Source organism: Labrus bergylta, chromosome 6 (assembly GCF_963930695.1).
Source record: "Labrus bergylta chromosome 6, fLabBer1.1, whole genome shotgun sequence".
NCBI lineage: Eukaryota > Metazoa > Chordata > Actinopteri > Labriformes > Labridae > Labrus > Labrus bergylta.
Genome location: NC_089200.1, coordinates 14,557,628 through 14,573,824, shown reverse-complemented (window position 1 = coordinate 14,573,824; position 16,197 = coordinate 14,557,628). Strand labels below are relative to the sequence as shown.

Below are 16,197 nucleotides of genomic sequence, written 5' to 3'. Positions count from 1 at the left end.
GAAAAAAAACCCACACTTTATCAAGATTGTTTTATTTTGAAATAAAAAGGAAGTTGCCTGGTAGGCTATTTTGAGTTACCCTGACAACAACGCCTTACCGTATTTTGTTTTAACGTTTTTGTTTTTTAAATGAAATAATTTTCCTATTTGTGTCCTGGTCAACGTCAACAAGCCTACTTTGCGTGTGTCTCGTATCTTAGTACCATCGAAATTAACAACCAAATGTTATCTTTTCCATACCTGATATAGTTGTAGTACATCCACCTTTTATTTTCTGTGAATGGAGCACCTAGATTAAAGACGAGAAGCACGCACGTAACGACGTTATTAAAGCATATTATTTATCATAACCCACCGTCTTTATCTGAATACACGATTGTGCGTTGATTTATTTTGAAAAATCAAACCGGATATGGTTATCTTTCCATTCTGGAAGGGTTATGTTTGGTTTATAGGTAAAGGTCCCACATTATTTCAGATGGTCGTCAATGGCGGACTCTCAAAGCGAAGAGAGGTAAGTCTAACGTAATGTGACTAAATCATTATGTCACGGTATTATGTTATATATGTTAAATATAATATTTTCAGTCTATGGTTATACCATGTAGTCGAGCCCAGTGTCCTGTAAAAACATCTATATAATAAGGCTCTGACTATATTGTTCGTTCCGTCTGTTGAATAACGTTACAATGTTACATCAGCCTGACCGGCGGAACTGTATCTGACTTTAATTAATTCATGATTCTCGTAAATTTCTTTTACTCAGATAGGCAAGGTTTATATTTGTAACACTACCGCTGCAAAACGTGTTATTAAACACACTCCCCTCAGTGATGTTTGTGGTGATTTTGTAGCCTATCTGTCCAGTGATGGCGACATATGGTTTAATCTAGAGTGTGTACGGGATTCCCTGAAAAACTTCCTGTCGGAGTTTTATGTCGAATAATGAAGGTCTGTTATTTGACTCCAACATGCCAAGGTAAATATTTAAACATGGAGATATCTAGTGGATTGAACTCAAGCTTACATCTGTTAAAATAACGAAAATAAACAAATAAATAAAACCAAATGTATTGATAAGACTCAAATTCCAAATAGTTATGGTGGAGAAATTTTTCAAACGTGTTTCATATTTATTTGGTAAGTGGCTGAAATTCTTCTTTTTTACAATACCAAATAGCAGTTAATAGAGGATACAAGTGCAGAAATATAAAAACCCTTCTCACCAGTTATATGCACAAGAGGATTTAAGCTTGCAAAGCACAATAAACATTTTGTTGACTAAAGGTTATACTGGGAAGTGTTAAAGTCGACTATACAACTGCACGATGCTAATTTGTCTGTTTCAAGAGAAATTCTCTTTAATAGCATACTGTTTTTTTATTCAGCAGTAATGGCAGCTCAGCATACCAAGCCTAACTTAAGCCAGCCTCAGGGCGCTGAGTTGGTGAAGAGGCTCTACAGGCTGACACCATCAGAAATCCGCTCTCTGCCCAGCTACGATGACCAGAACTTTTATGTGGCGGCTGTGGAGGGTGGCGAGTACGTCCTGAAGATCACAAACTCAGACGACAGTAAAAACTGCAACATGATCGAGGTGCAGACATACGCCATGTCCTTCCTGAAGGAGAATGGATTTCCTGCCCAAACAGCGCTGCCCACCGTCTCGGGACAGCTCATGAGCCTGGAAGAAATGGGTATGACATCCTAACACAGTTATGACCTGAAGTATGATGTCATGTAGCAGGGTGACACAGGAATATATACATTTTTAGGCTAAAAAGATGCAGACATTAAACTCCATTCAAAGGAATGTGCATCCTTAGAAGTGAGAGCAGCAGCAGCCTAGCAGTCAGTGCTTGTCTGTCAGGTCTGTGACTAGATTGATGGTAGTTACCTTTATAGATTTATGATAGTTACTTAAAGTAGTAGTTAAAGTAGTCAACATGCACATTTGCAAACAAGTCTCGTTGTATTTCCTGAAGGCTTGAAAGCTTGAGGAGTTTTTAAAAAAACATGACTTTCATTACACATTAGCTGTGTAGTGCAGGCAATCAACACGTCTCTAACCTTTGGCACATTTTTATAACTTCTCTGCATACACCTCACCTCAGGCTAGTTACTTCAAGATTTTCAGGTTTGAATTCCACTTGGACAGGCAACTTCTTTCAAACGGGAGGATAAGAGTTTTCTCCGGTAGGGTCGCTTAAATTGAGATTACTCTAAACGTGTAACTTTGTTCAACACAGCACTACGCATATCCATGATACTAGAGTATAAACCCCAATACATCACTGGTATGAAAAGAGACACTTGATAATAATTTCAATTTCACAGCGTAAAAAGCCTGGGCACATAAGATATGAAGATTTTCTTCATTTTTGCTCACATTTGTTGCACAGCACATACATATTTGCTAACATGTGTATACGTATAACATTAATTACATAAAGAATAGGAGAGTCATTCACCAAAACAATTCCCTTTGAATTATCTTGAATCATGTCTTTGACTGCAAACAACTGCAGGGTTATGTGAAGGTGTATTTGTATTTATTGTGTTTTAAACATAAATGCTGTGAAATGAACAAAATATAATGTTTTATTTCTCAGATTTACCACTTAATAACTCTGCTAACTCTTCCACTTCCTCTGTAGGTTGGTTAACTACTGCCACTGTCTTTTGCATGCAGCAGTTTGAGGTTTCATTTTTTATTGTAGATCTGTTTTTCAAGGTTTTGGTACTTTATGCTGCTAGGGAGTTTAAAATAAACTAAGATTGTATTGTTTTTAGTTACTGAAAAAGTTTTGATACATTTCACTACCTTATACTGTATGCATTCAAATACATTATTTTGATAAAGCCAACGATTCAGGTCTTCTCATTCAACACTTTTCTTTTACCCTTACTCTTTATGCTATTCACTGATCCATATGGTATGAATTCATGTTTAACCATTTACTGCACTGTCTGCAGTAAAGCATTAATTCATGGAGGACGTGATTAGCTTCTTTGCCATTTAACAGTTACAGATCCAAAACTTATAAGCTCATAGTATACCACTATTTTAATCATGAAGAGAAGTTGGCTCTGGGCTCTGATTTTATGTAATTTCGCAGATCATGTGCTCTGTAATATATTAATACAAACGTGTACTTAGTACTGATAAGTGTGCTTTTGATTAAGGCCACAACATGTAGGTTGTGCTTTATGGTTTGCTAGGAGCGAGGTTAACAGCAGTGATACTTATCATGCTTTTTACCTTTGACAGATTGTGGCTATGGGTGTCAGAAGTACCTGGTGCGGCTATTGACTTATCTGCCTGGAGCTACAATATCTAAGGCTCCAGTGACACCACAGTTACTGTATGAAACCGGCAAGACAGCAGCCAGAATGGACAAAATCCTAAAAGAGGTATACACTGCAGAAACCCTATAAAACTGTTTCTATTAATGACTTTGTTTTCTCATAGAAATACATGTATTGTTTTATGAAACTGTCCGGTGTGAAGTCATACTGCTACCAGTTTTTACAGAAAGTCATGAATTTACAACAACTGGTTGTTTACTTAAACGATGACCATATTTTACAGGGAAAAGGGGCGTGGCCAACACATTTATATTCTCAGCTATACAGCTCCACTGTAACATAAGAAATGTAATTGTCTGGGGTACCTTATCCCTTCCCTTCATTTTATTTTGCCCCTTAAGAAAGTAATTGAAAAGGCCTTGATGAGTCACTCACTGCCTCTTATATACATGAAGGCTGACCACCTGAAGAGTCAAGCATTGCTTCTCAAAGCAGATCAGAGCTGAGAAACAAACACACCTTCCTTTAACTACTGTCTCACACCTTTTCCTCTGCTATCTGCTCTTCTGTATCATTATTTTATTTTTTTCAGCTGGAGCACCCTCATTTGGGTTTACTGCAGAGAGAGACTTTCATTTGGAGTCTGTCATTGGTTCCCCTCCTGGAAAAATACACCCACGTGTTGGATGGAGATCCTCTACAGGAAGTTGTGAAGTCTGTTATTCATCAGTTTAAAACCTCTGTGGTCCCCAAACGCTCTACTTTTCGCAAGTGTGAGTATGCTATTTACAGAGTAGAATAAATCATCTGAATAAATAGCCAATTCTGATTGGCTGCAGGGTGTTAACATATTCCTGATGGTTGGACACCTTCTAACTAGTACTAGTAGACGGTCTGTCTGTCCAGAGCTCTAAATGAATGCACTGCTTACGCATGAATATGTTTCTTAAATGAGTCGGCACTGTTTCCATGGCATCTGAACTTTACTAGATGGTGATGACTTTTTATGTCTTCAAATTTCTAGGCATAACAAGAAAACTAAGCTACAGCTTTTTTATAAAGAAATAAAAAACTGTGAGTTCTAGTGCTAGTTTGTATTCTTGTTTATGTATTGCATTTATTGCATATTTTTACATGGTTTCCTCATATTGTTCAGGGCTCATTTTGAAAGCAAAAGGCAAGTAAACATAACGTCTGGGTTGTATATGATTTCTTAAACAAAGGACCATGGAATTATTAGCAGGACACTTCTGTTACTAATGTCCATTGTCATTAATGTATGTCCATATACTCTTGGTAATGGACTCCTTGTCAGACATGATCCCTTTCTTTTTTAAGCATTTAAAAAATAGTGGTGGTAGTTTTCTTTGACACTTGTTGGGATTCTCATTGACACCATGTATTCTCTCAGCACAGACTGGATATGTCCTCATGCACTCTGGTTACAGCTAAACAACGCTTTCTGTATTTCTTTTAAGGCATTAACCACGGTGACTTCAATGACCTCAATATTCTTGTCCAACCTGATGAGACTGACGGCTACAGGATTTCTGGCATCCTTGACTTTGGAGACATGAACAGTGGCTACTACATCCATGAGCTGGCCATCGTTATAATGTACATGATGATAGAGCACCCTAATCCCATCGAGGTGGGTGGACATGTCCTGGCGGGTTGGGAAAGTGTCCTTCCCCTGAACGAGGCAGAGAAAGACTGTCTCTTTGTGCTGGTGCTGTGCCGCTTCTGCCAGTCGTTGGTTTTAGCTCGTTACTCAGTGACCTTGTACCCAGAAAATGCAGAGTATCTGATGATTACCTCCATTAAGGGCGTCAAGATTCTCCATCAAATGTGGGAGCTCGGAAAGGAGCAGGTGGAGAAGGTGTGGTTTCAGAGTGCTGCTCAGATCGGTGACAGAAAGTGAGAGGTATTTAGGGAAAGCCATTGCATTTAAAGAGACACACACACCAAAACAGAGCGTTCTGAGAGAGCTGGTTTATACAAGGTCACAAACTTCCTCTGGTGCTTGATTCATGTTATATTTTGACCAAAGCACAGCACATATGTTTCATTTAGACAACAGGAGACTGTTTTAAAAGGTAGAAAAGGGGGGATAATATGTCCTCTTTAAAACAGTATATTGTGGGGTTTTCAGAAATATTGAAGTACTAATACGGTATCTGCATCAGCGATTGGTAGCATAGAAAATAACTTTAGGAAAGTCAGTTGAAAGTTTTTTTTAACCGCCTTCTGTCTGTCTTTCTCAATTGGTCATGGTCCATTGTTTCTGGCAGCCTTTACTGACTAGGTATTACCTTTTAGAGATGGAATAATCGTGTTTAAGAAGTGCCAAAAGTCACCAGGGATTATACAAGTCATTATAACTAAGTTTTCCTCTGAATGGTTACAGGTCACTTGGTTGGACTTTGAAGTCATTTTACTATAGGTTAGATAAGGCAGGGAGTGGTGTGCTTAAAGCAGATGGACCTAATGGTATGTGTATAACTCATAACCCGGTCTAAATGAGTGAACTGTGCTTGTAAATAGATGCAACCAAAATGATATTTGTTGATACCAGGGCAGTTCAAAAGATGAATAACATTCATTTGGTGACATTTGGAGACTTTTAATGACATGTACAGTATGTAATTCAAACACCAGTCTGAGCAATAAGTATTAATCCACAGGTTTATCTGCGTGTCCCTTTACAGAAGGGAAGGTAGATAGTGTGGCAGTTAAAGTTTCCTGTCTATTAACAAAGGATCAGGGTTTGATACTCGATCGATGCAAAGACACAACTAGCTGCCTGTTTGTAGTTCACAGAGTATTTTGTGCCTTGATAAGTAACAGTGTTATGGTTAGAAGACATGTTTGCTGTACCCTGACTGTTAAATCTGTCTTTATACTGTTTACATTTTATGAGATTTACACCAAAGATAATGTAAACGACCGAGGCTACTTTGTCTCCTCTCTAACTTGGCTCATTCCTGAACAAGCTAATTGCATCTGGTTGGCTCACATCGCTGACATGTTTACTCACACGCATCACATTTGTCTTGCTGAACATATTTTTTTTACATTCAATACTTTGGTGCACGCTGGTTTACTTTCTGATTTGATGGAAAAGCCTCATCTTTCTGGGTCCAAACATGAACCATTTTATACTTTTATACTGCTCCAGTCATCTCAATAAATGAAATAACACTACCGCCCTTAATGAGTCTGTTACATTTTTCAATAAAGGTATACAAGGATAACTGATTAGTTGTGAGACTTTGTAGTCTTTTACTGGTTCTTTCAGCAATAAAACAAAGTAGACATGCTTAAACTAGAACTAGAACATTACATACTTGACATGTATGACATTTGCTGGTAATCTGTGCAAAGAGATAACTGGGACTACAGTATGTTATACATGTGAACAGTTTATGTGGTTTTCCACATCAAACTCCTGTCAAGGAAATGAGAGATCATGAGTCAAAAAATAATCTCTATGCCCCCACATACACAGACGCACTCTTATACCTTAGTACAATCATACTGATCAAATACAATTCAATTTAAATGTTCATCAGAAATAAATGACTAGAAACATTTAAAAAGCAGTGTGTGATGAGGTACATATCTGTATCGGCATGCACACTGATGAGTGACAGAATTTGATCGTCTCATATAACACGTGAATAAACAAAAGAATAAATGATCTCAGTGAGGCTGTATTAAATGTATAACAGCTATGTATCACTGCTGTAGCACCATTTTATAAAAAACATTTGAGATACTATCCTTAATAAATGAGCTCTACCCTGCCGAAGGTAATTACTGCTACATTTAGAATCTTTTTTTCAGTTTAATTATACTGATAAAGGGGCAGCTGTACTTGTTCCATAAAAAAAATACTGATGAAGCTTTGACCTACATTGTAAAAGATGTTTTTGAACTGGTACGAGTTTAAAACAAGAAATTGGTAAGTCTTGTTACTACTTAACTTGTCCCTTTGTTGCTAACTTAAATATATTTATTTGGACTGTGAGCAATAACGACTTGATCGCGATTAATCAAGGTCTGAAATTAATGTTTTTTTCAATTCGCGAATTATCGCATGCTATTTTGTCCCTTCAGGCGCACCGTGGATAAACCTCAGCTGTGTCTCTCTGTAGAATCATTGATAAAAAAGAAGTGCTGCATATTTGAATGTCTCATTTCACTTAAAAAAAAAAAAAAAAAAACTTCCAGATGGATCTGTTGACGAGATAAATGTTATATACAACTCTTGACATCAAACATTTCACTTTTATGCCGTTCCTTCTAGCTGTTTTCATTTATTTGCTTTATTTCAAAATAAAAGCCGGGTTGAATTGAAACAGCAAGTAACGTACTCTCTGTTTAAGACAGTACAAATAGCCTATAAAACACTGAAATATTTTAAACCAAGAAGCAAACGTGTAAACAAATTTTAAGATCACTTTAAAGACGACCATACATGTATGTTCTATAAAACAGTAAAACATTGATCTTGTTTTGTGTCATTTCATTGTTTTTTTCCAGTTGATCCTAAAAGGTTTACCGCACTAATACAAATAATAAATCTCTTATTGGAAACCAATCAGTTACAATACATACAGATAATATATTACTTGTAGATGTATTAAAAATGAATTTAACTGTTTTAGAAATCAAATATAGTTGGCTACAGATAAATTAAGAATTGTTGAGTAGGCCTACTTTATCCCCCCTGTAAAATGTGATGTAATACTGCCCTCTTGTGATCCTCATAAAACCCTACTCCTATTGAGGGCAAACAAACCCCCAGTCACCTTCTTCTATAGTATGCACTTTTGATGAAGTAGCATTCATCTCTTTGAGTTTTTCCCCGCCTCCGGCAAAGTGGGACTGGTTCTCATAGTCAAAATTCTTTACCATTACCCTGTAGGAGTCAGGACAGGTTTTTAGAGCTTCAGGCTCACAAACCCCCAACTGTTCCATTCATGGTTTATATTTCATTGAGGATTTTCACAGGAAGGATTCAGAAAAGATGGATTTTATCAGCAAAGAGAAATAATACAAGTATTCTATAAAAACTGTTCAGTTTGAGAACTGTGTGAAACATAATATTTATCCATAATCATTTAAAAAAAAAAAATTCAAACGCTGAATATGTTTTCGCTTGGACATGAAGAATGTTTGAATACCCAAACATATGTTTCACTTTGCTTGAGGGGGGAATCGAGTTTGACTGGAATGTCCACAGAGTTGTGATAAAAAGCCAATAGCAAAGCTTGAAACAAACTCTATAGCTACATCCCCTCAACTCCTCCTGCACACTCTCAGCAGAAAGACGATGGGTAAGCAAACTAATATTCTGTTCAATTACTGAGACATATCTTTCAAAACCTTTTTTTTAATCATTCATAATATTTGTCAGCTGTTCTAGTTTATTTTTAAATGAATATCTGATTTAAAATAAGTGTTTGTAGGAGCATTTAAACCATTTTATAGAATTCACTGAATGGTTAAAAACAACTGGGAGAGTATTTGAAGATATGAAGTGACCTGGGGCCCGTTTCTGAAAGAAGGTTCAACAAACCCTCAGTCTAACCCTGAGCTCTGAGTTGATTTGAGCTGTATTCACACACATAGGCTAAATGTCCTCTCACCTTTCTCCTGTTTAGTTTATAAATTATCCCTATTAAATTAACATCTCTATTTAACATTTAACATCACGTTAATGTAGCCCAGGCTCTAATTTCCTACGGAGTAATGCAGCCCCTTCATACCGACTTAAAGACATGCCATGTTCGATAAAATAGTTCGTTTTATACTCTGTAGTAGGCTATTGCCACCCTCACATATCATATTAAAACAACCTGGATTTTTATTCAGACAACCGGTGAATCTTCACTAACACGGCGTGATAAGGACTGAATGAAAGAATGAGGAAATTAAACGGCGTTTCCTGCTCTGAAAGAGGGAGGAGACCTAGAGAAACTCGGGCTTCATTGAACAAAACCTGCTCCCGACCAGGTTAGGTTCACAGACTCAGTTACCATAGTAACTGACTCAGAGGTAAAGTAACCTCTCCCTCTGAAACGGGCTGGAGTTACCCCTCTTTCTCGAGTTTGAGTGACCTCCTCTTCTGAAACGGAATACCCAGAGTTTCCCTCATTTCAGGGTTAACTGAGTCAGAGTTTGCACGAAACCTTCTTTCAGAAACGGGCCCCAGGTCATACACAGGGGACAAAGGCTACAAAATAAAACAGGAAACACTAAACTTAAGAATATTACAGTCAAGAAACACACACGTAAAACAGCAACACTAGGAGGGCGAAATGACAAAATAAAACAGGATATAAAACTGACCAATGACATTTCTTTAACGAAGCTTAACAGGAAAACTAATGGGGCTAACATTAGTTTGGTCTAACGTAACAGGGCTGTTGATTTTCTTCATCATCTGTATCTATGTGATGACTTAAATGCGCTGTAAGAGGAAAATAAATCATCCAAAAATAGGGAGCTAAAGCAACAATGGTTCATCCCAGCTTGTTTCTGAGATTTTATATTTTGTAGGCCTGGGACTACATTTTTGTCTTTGGTTAGGTGACCTGTAAAAAGATTATGTTAAATTGTCTTGTCATTCTTCCCTTGTGTGCAGATAATGAATCACCTGTCAATCCAAGGCCTGAATTCAGCCTGCAGAAAGCTACTAAACTAGCACTGCAGCATTATGGAGTCACTGTTAAAGAGATCTCCGCCCTGCCTAGTTATATGGACCAGAACTTCCTGGTGATGGATGAACCAGGTACCAAGTACGTCCTGAAGATCATGAACTCAGAGGAGAGTAAGAACACCACCCTGCTGGGGCTGCAGACCCTCGCCATGTCCTTTCTACGCTGCCGTGGGATTCCTGCTCAGACTGCTATTCCCACGACAACGGGGCAGCTCATGATTATGGCGGAAACAGGTTACAGCAGATTACATTTTTTTGTAGTCAGGTTTTAGTAAAACAACATTTATAAACTTGATGTAAAAATAATCTGTATCCTGATGAGTCGTGTCTAGCCTACAGTTACAACTGGTAAGAAAAGTTGAACCATCCGTCTTTTGTCCTTGTAAAGAATTAATGAAGTGGGAGAATATTTGTGCTGCTACCTCATGCAAGGTAAGACATGATTCCTCCTGCTGCTGATACTATGCATCATATTCCCTGAGTACACTGATGGCCTCAGGGAAGCAGAATTTCAGGTCTTCTCAGGGCAGGTCTCACACACACACACACACACACACACACACACACACACACACACACACACACACACAGACACACACACACACACACGCACACACTCACTCACACACACACACACACACACACACACACACACACGCACACACACACACCTGTTTAGAGAAGGTGAAGTTTAGCTTCGCCGTTCAAAACTGATCAGTTCTATCGATAGTATTGGTTAGACATAGGTCTAATTAGGTTTTGGTTAAATTTGTGTGTAGACAGGGGTAGTCGTTTTTATGGTACTCGTTATAGTATTTTCAGCATTAGTTGTTAAAGCGCATGAGGTGAGTTGTCAGAAAGACTTGATCGCCAACGTCAAGGGTCCTGGGAATGAAGAGATCTAATTAAGTTTGCAAGCCATGGTGTCATTTTAGGATACATGAGGAACTGGAACTAACTGAAACTGCTGCTTTGGGCAATGACAGAAAAATGTTATTAGACTAGAACACAACATACCGGTGGGTTTACTTTGATCATTGTCCCTAACACACATCCAAACCACCTATACATACTAAAACTCCACCACATGGTCCTTGTGGTCTTGAAAAGGTTCTGGATTGAACCACCAGAAACTGGTCAGAGGTTTTACTTTGAACTCAGAATTCTAAGAAAAAAAGGCAGAATTAAAAAAAGAAAAAGTGAGAGCCCGAGTTTCCGACAGTGACCCAAATTCTCTTCTGAATTGCTACTATCTCATCTTAAACATATAGTTTTTATAAATTGTTTTTACCGGTGTCTGGCTGTAAATCAGTACTACCCCCAGACCTGGTCTGTAGCACAACTAAAAGCTATTTGCTAACGGCCATTATAGGCTATAACTTAAGAAGGAGGTCAGTATAACAGGTGTGGCTCTGTGGTAACAGTAGAAAAAGGTAGAGACTTCTGCAGCTGTCAAAGAGTTCTGTGTCAAAGTCCTTCAAACATTTTTTTTAATGAGGTCAAGTGGAATCTTTCCCCGGTCATTTAAGAGTGAGGCAGTTATTATCAAACAGTATTTTCTTAAAATTACACATCCTAGTCACTGATAAATAAAACAAGTTATAGAGGATATTCAACTTGAATTTTCAAATCTACTAAAAGATGTGGAATTTGCTTTGATGCTGAATAATATTGTGGCAATTCAATCTTTTTTTTGTTTTCTTTTCATATCCATTTGACATTTTTAGACTGTGGACATGGTGCTCAGACCTACTGTGTGAGGTTGATGACTTATCTCCCTGGAAAAACCATTACACAATCTCCAGTCAAAACGCAGGATCTTTATCATGTTGGCAAGTTGGTGGCCACCATTGATAAGACATTGCAACAGGTAAGGTCCCGGAAGTTAAAGGAGCATTATATAAGCTATCTACTGAATTTATTCATAAAATGACCTCACTGTATCATCAGACATTAAAGAAGTGCTGGCTTCTCTGCCAAAACACAGCTGCCAGTATGATCTCATTCTAAGTTTTGTTTCCATTCTGAAATTATCTGTATTTGTGAACAAAATGAATTGAAAAAAAAAAGAAAAAAAGAATAAAACATTTTGTTTTTTTAGCTGGTGTCTCCTAACCTGGATGTCTTAGAAAGAGATGGGATACTTTGGAGCTTGTCTAATATTCCTCTCCTGGAGGGCTACCTGTCAGTGATGGATGGAGATCCCCTGCAGGAAGTTGTCAAAGCAGTCATAGAACAGTACAAATCACATGTGCAGCCCAAAATCAACACCTTCCAAAAAGGTAATGACTACAGTACATTACTGATCTTCTGTTTTACTTTTCCTCTGCTGTTATCTTTGATTCTGCTTAATTTGCTAAATTATATTACTCAGTTTTTAGCAAACAGGTGAAGAGGTTGGATACTGAGCCCAGTATACTCTACCAGAGTAAGTAACTTGGTACTCCTTTGATTTACATATTATTTTTATCGGAGGTCGTGGCTGAAAGGCACAGAGCGAGGGTGACTTTCCATCCATTTATCTTTCATTTTAGCAGCGCTTTTCCTCTAACAAAGCTTATTTTTATATGTCTGTTTCATATTTCAATTTTTTTATTTCTTTTATTTTATTTCTGTCAGCCACTAAATAAGCCCAGATTGAAATATCCAAACAGCAATCAAAAAATTGAAAGCAACTGCCTCAGTGATCAAATTTTCTTGAATGTTGTGTATGGATATGAAACTTTGATCACATAATCGTGTCCTCCTCTGAATTATTTGACATCCTTATTTGGTGGCTGTAAGAAACTGGAGGATAATGATTACATTTCTGTTGTCCTTAGGTGTTGTTTACACTATATAGCACGCCTAAGTCTTTTAGCTAAAAGTAGGCTACTGACATACATGCTAATAATAGTTATTTGAAATTAATCAGAATCAATGGCTGTAATTTGGTCTAGCTACGTAAAAGGTCAGTGTGATTACCTTGAACAAACAGTATTTTGCTGCAGTACATTTAAAGGCACTAAGTGTTTCTTTATCGTCCCTTTCAAAGGAATAATACATGGGGACTTGAGTGACCAGAACCTTCTTGTCACACCTGTTGACAGCGGGCTTCATGAGGTGTCAGGCGTCCTGGACTTTTCTCTGCTCATGAACGGATGCTACGTGTTTGAACTGGCTATAACAATCATGTACTTGATGCTGGAGAACCCACATCCTTTGGATGTAGGTGGAGCAGTGTTAGCAGGCTGGGAGAGCATCATGCCGCTCAACAATAATGAAAAGGATTCCCTCTTCCTTCTGGTGCTCGGCCGCCTCTGCCAGTCTCTGGTTTATGGAAGGTATAACGCCAAAAAATACCCAGACAACAAGGAATATCTCCTGACTACGGCCAAAAGTGGGACTCGGCTTGTCACTAAACTCTGGAAGCTGGGCAAGACAGAAGTGGAGAGGAAATGGTTCACAGACGCCAGCACATTCTCAGTCAGTCAATAAGATAAACATTTTCATAAAGTGAAAGATAGTAAAGATTTTTTTCACAAAGCATCTCTCAATTTTAACAAATTCATTTGCTGTGGAAAGCTGTGAAAGCTAAAAAAAAAACTGACAGATGAACACTAGATGGAGACATCCTCCCACTCATGCCTTATTCTGCACCTATCCCTTTAGTCAATCAGTAATTCACGCTCACATTCAGGCCTCAAGACCTTTAAATCCTTATCAAATTCAACCTGAATTGTTTTAGATAGTCATGTGAGATTTAGAGGAATCTCTGTGTAATTGTAAAAAAAGTATGTGAAACAAAGCTTACATCCTTTAAAATTGGAAGTAAACACCTCCATGGGACATTAGCCACAACCGGGCTCAACAGTATGAGACGATATAAGGAGAACACACATAGCCAGCAAAGTTATGCAATTTATTTTAATGAAGTTATGAAGTTAAAAGGTGTTAAGCTTGTGAGGAAGTTAGTATGTATGCAGTTTTGAGTGTGTGAATGCATATGAATCTAACACAAAATACAAACAAAAAGCTGGAGGCAGTCTGTAGGCCAGTGAAGAGAGTGAGAAGACTGAGCAGGTCTGCCTCATGGCCTCCTGAAACCAGCCTCGGACTAAATGACTGATTTAAAAAAGGGACGTGATACCAATCGCTATAGGCAAACATTAAGAAAAGACAAATGTAGTGAAAGACACAAAATAGCATTAAAAGAACAATGGAGTTAAAATTCTAGTAAAATCTGGATAGGCTCTGAAATAACAACAATGTTTAAGATAGGACTTAAACCTAAACATAGACTCCCCTTAAGTTTTCAGCCAGAGAAAAGACCTCTACCAGAGTATTTACATATACTCATCAGCAACAGGAGCTCTGTGGTCATGTGAGGTCAGGTTTTTTTTTTGTTTCAAATAAAATACCTGGAACCTAAATGTACGACTGTAAACAAGAGTGTGATGCTTGAAGTAAAATACAAAACTACCAATGAAATATTAAAATATTGTTTTCTTTGTCTTTATTTTACCTCTAAATATATACTGTGATGTGATAAATCTCAGCCATCAACTCCATCACACCTTGCCTACCTTTACACAATTCACCCTCCCACCTCTAAGGCAACCATCTGCCCTCTGCCCCCACTGCACCTCTCAACATGTACCTCCAGTCATGCAGAAAAAGTCACAGTGTGCGTCTGTGAAGGTCCGCCTGTGTTCATTTTTGCTCTACATATGTTTCACTGTAGATTTCCGGCATGCAACCCAAAGAGGCATCTGAACCTTTGCACTGTTCTCCCTTGATTGCACAGCAGTCCCTCCCCTTACACTTTCTCTCTCTTTAGTCTTTGTAATACTTTAAAAATCAGTGTTCTACGAATTATAACTAGAATAAAAATGGCAGAACTCAAAGGACTGAGCTTAATACACCAACACAACTTATCAGCGCCATTGATCCTCTTTCATTTCATAAAAGAGCACCAGTTCTACACACCACCTTTCATTATAATACAGGAGATACTTTTCATTTACACTCCATAGACTACCAATCTGCAAGTTTTTAGAGCCAGAAAAAAAAGGCTTCATCCCATTGTCAGGCCTCTTGGAGATGTATTTTTTTTCAATATTCTACCAACTTTTAAAAACCAAGTCATTAAGATTCAGCACAATGAAAAATTGACATAAAACAATAATTTATAAAATGAATGTCTGCTGCACGTGAATGTCTCAAACGTTAAAATCTTTGAGATCATTTAACTTGAGATGACAACTCATCAGTTTCTAAGTCTTACAATTAAAAAAGATAAACTATCATAACATGGCTATACAATGCTTAAAATCCAGATTTAATATAAGGTATTTACAAATGTAATACTTAATCATAAACATTTTCATCCAAACCATACATATAGCACATTTTGTGCTGTATTTTATCACAGATTTTCTTTTATTAAATTTCAGGATACATAAACAAGAGCACAAAATGAATAAAAAAGCTGCTAGAGAAAAAAAAAAAAGATTTCTTCCTTTTCTCAAACAGTGTTGGGGTCAGTCATGAGTTTTTTCTTTCAAAAACAAACAACTGTTTAAGATTTTCTTCTTAATTTCAAAGAGGTAATTGGAGCCATATCTGTACCAAAGTGCACAATCACGGGTTTGATCCAAAAGACACATGGCATCCAATTATTGTCAGGGTCCAATAAAGCCAATCAAAGTATTATTTTTTGGGGGGAGAAATAGATATGTTTTATGTAGTTTTCTTTGTTTTGACATTCAGTAAACTTTAGATTTCCTTCCATTTAACAAAACTGCCCATAATAATAAGAATCATGAAGCAGCCAGTCCAGATGTACGTGCAGCAAGAACACAAACAGCAACAACACAAACTCCAAGAAAAGGAAAATTCATTTAGTTTGCATATATTTCCCTTCCTCCATCATTTTGGAAAAAATGCATACCTTTGTCTCTGTTTGCCTATTCATTTCATTAAAAAAACCTGTTAGTGTCAGTCTATATAATGGATTAAACAGACGCAGGAGTCTTGGCTGTCTTGCCCAGCCGATACAGCTGCCAAGCTGACCTGTTAGGACTAATTTAATTCATGGATCCCTGACAGACTCTTGTGTACTAATGCATATTAGCCTAATGCCTGCACCATCTATAGTGGCCAAGATGTCAGAGTTTGAT

General features: G+C 37.6%; 2 protein-coding genes across 4 annotated transcripts; both read left to right on the top strand.

The window, feature by feature from the left end:
* The first annotated feature begins 396 nt into the window (after positions 1 to 396).
* On the top strand, positions 397 to 6,567 carry hykk.2 (hydroxylysine kinase, tandem duplicate 2). Of its 2 annotated transcripts, none has more exons than XM_020655640.3 (5): positions 397 to 514; positions 1,389 to 1,697; positions 3,272 to 3,414; positions 3,902 to 4,082; positions 4,788 to 6,567. In XM_020655640.3, the coding sequence occupies exons 2-5, from the start codon at positions 1,394 to 1,396 to the stop codon at positions 5,228 to 5,230; spliced, it is 1,071 nt and encodes a 356-aa protein (XP_020511296.2). In that variant the 5' UTR covers positions 397 to 514; positions 1,389 to 1,393; the 3' UTR covers positions 5,231 to 6,567. The 2 variants fall into 2 exon arrangements, with proteins under 2 accessions (XP_020511296.2, XP_020511297.2); XM_020655641.3 differs by having other exon boundaries at positions 415 to 514; positions 1,392 to 1,697.
* A 2,331-nt stretch (positions 6,568 to 8,898) lies between these two features.
* Positions 8,899 to 14,517, top strand: LOC110000380 (hydroxylysine kinase-like). 2 transcript variants are annotated; one of them, XM_065955800.1, is made up of 5 exons: positions 8,899 to 10,270; positions 11,764 to 11,906; positions 12,138 to 12,318; positions 12,411 to 12,464; positions 13,071 to 14,517. In XM_065955800.1, the coding sequence occupies exons 1-5, from the start codon at positions 9,925 to 9,927 to the stop codon at positions 13,511 to 13,513; spliced, it is 1,167 nt and encodes a 388-aa protein (XP_065811872.1). In that variant the 5' UTR covers positions 8,899 to 9,924; the 3' UTR covers positions 13,514 to 14,517. The 2 variants fall into 2 exon arrangements, with proteins under 2 accessions (XP_065811872.1, XP_065811873.1); XM_065955801.1 differs by lacking the exon at positions 12,411 to 12,464 and having other exon boundaries at positions 8,902 to 10,270.
* The last annotated feature ends 1,680 nt before the right edge of the window (positions 14,518 to 16,197 follow it).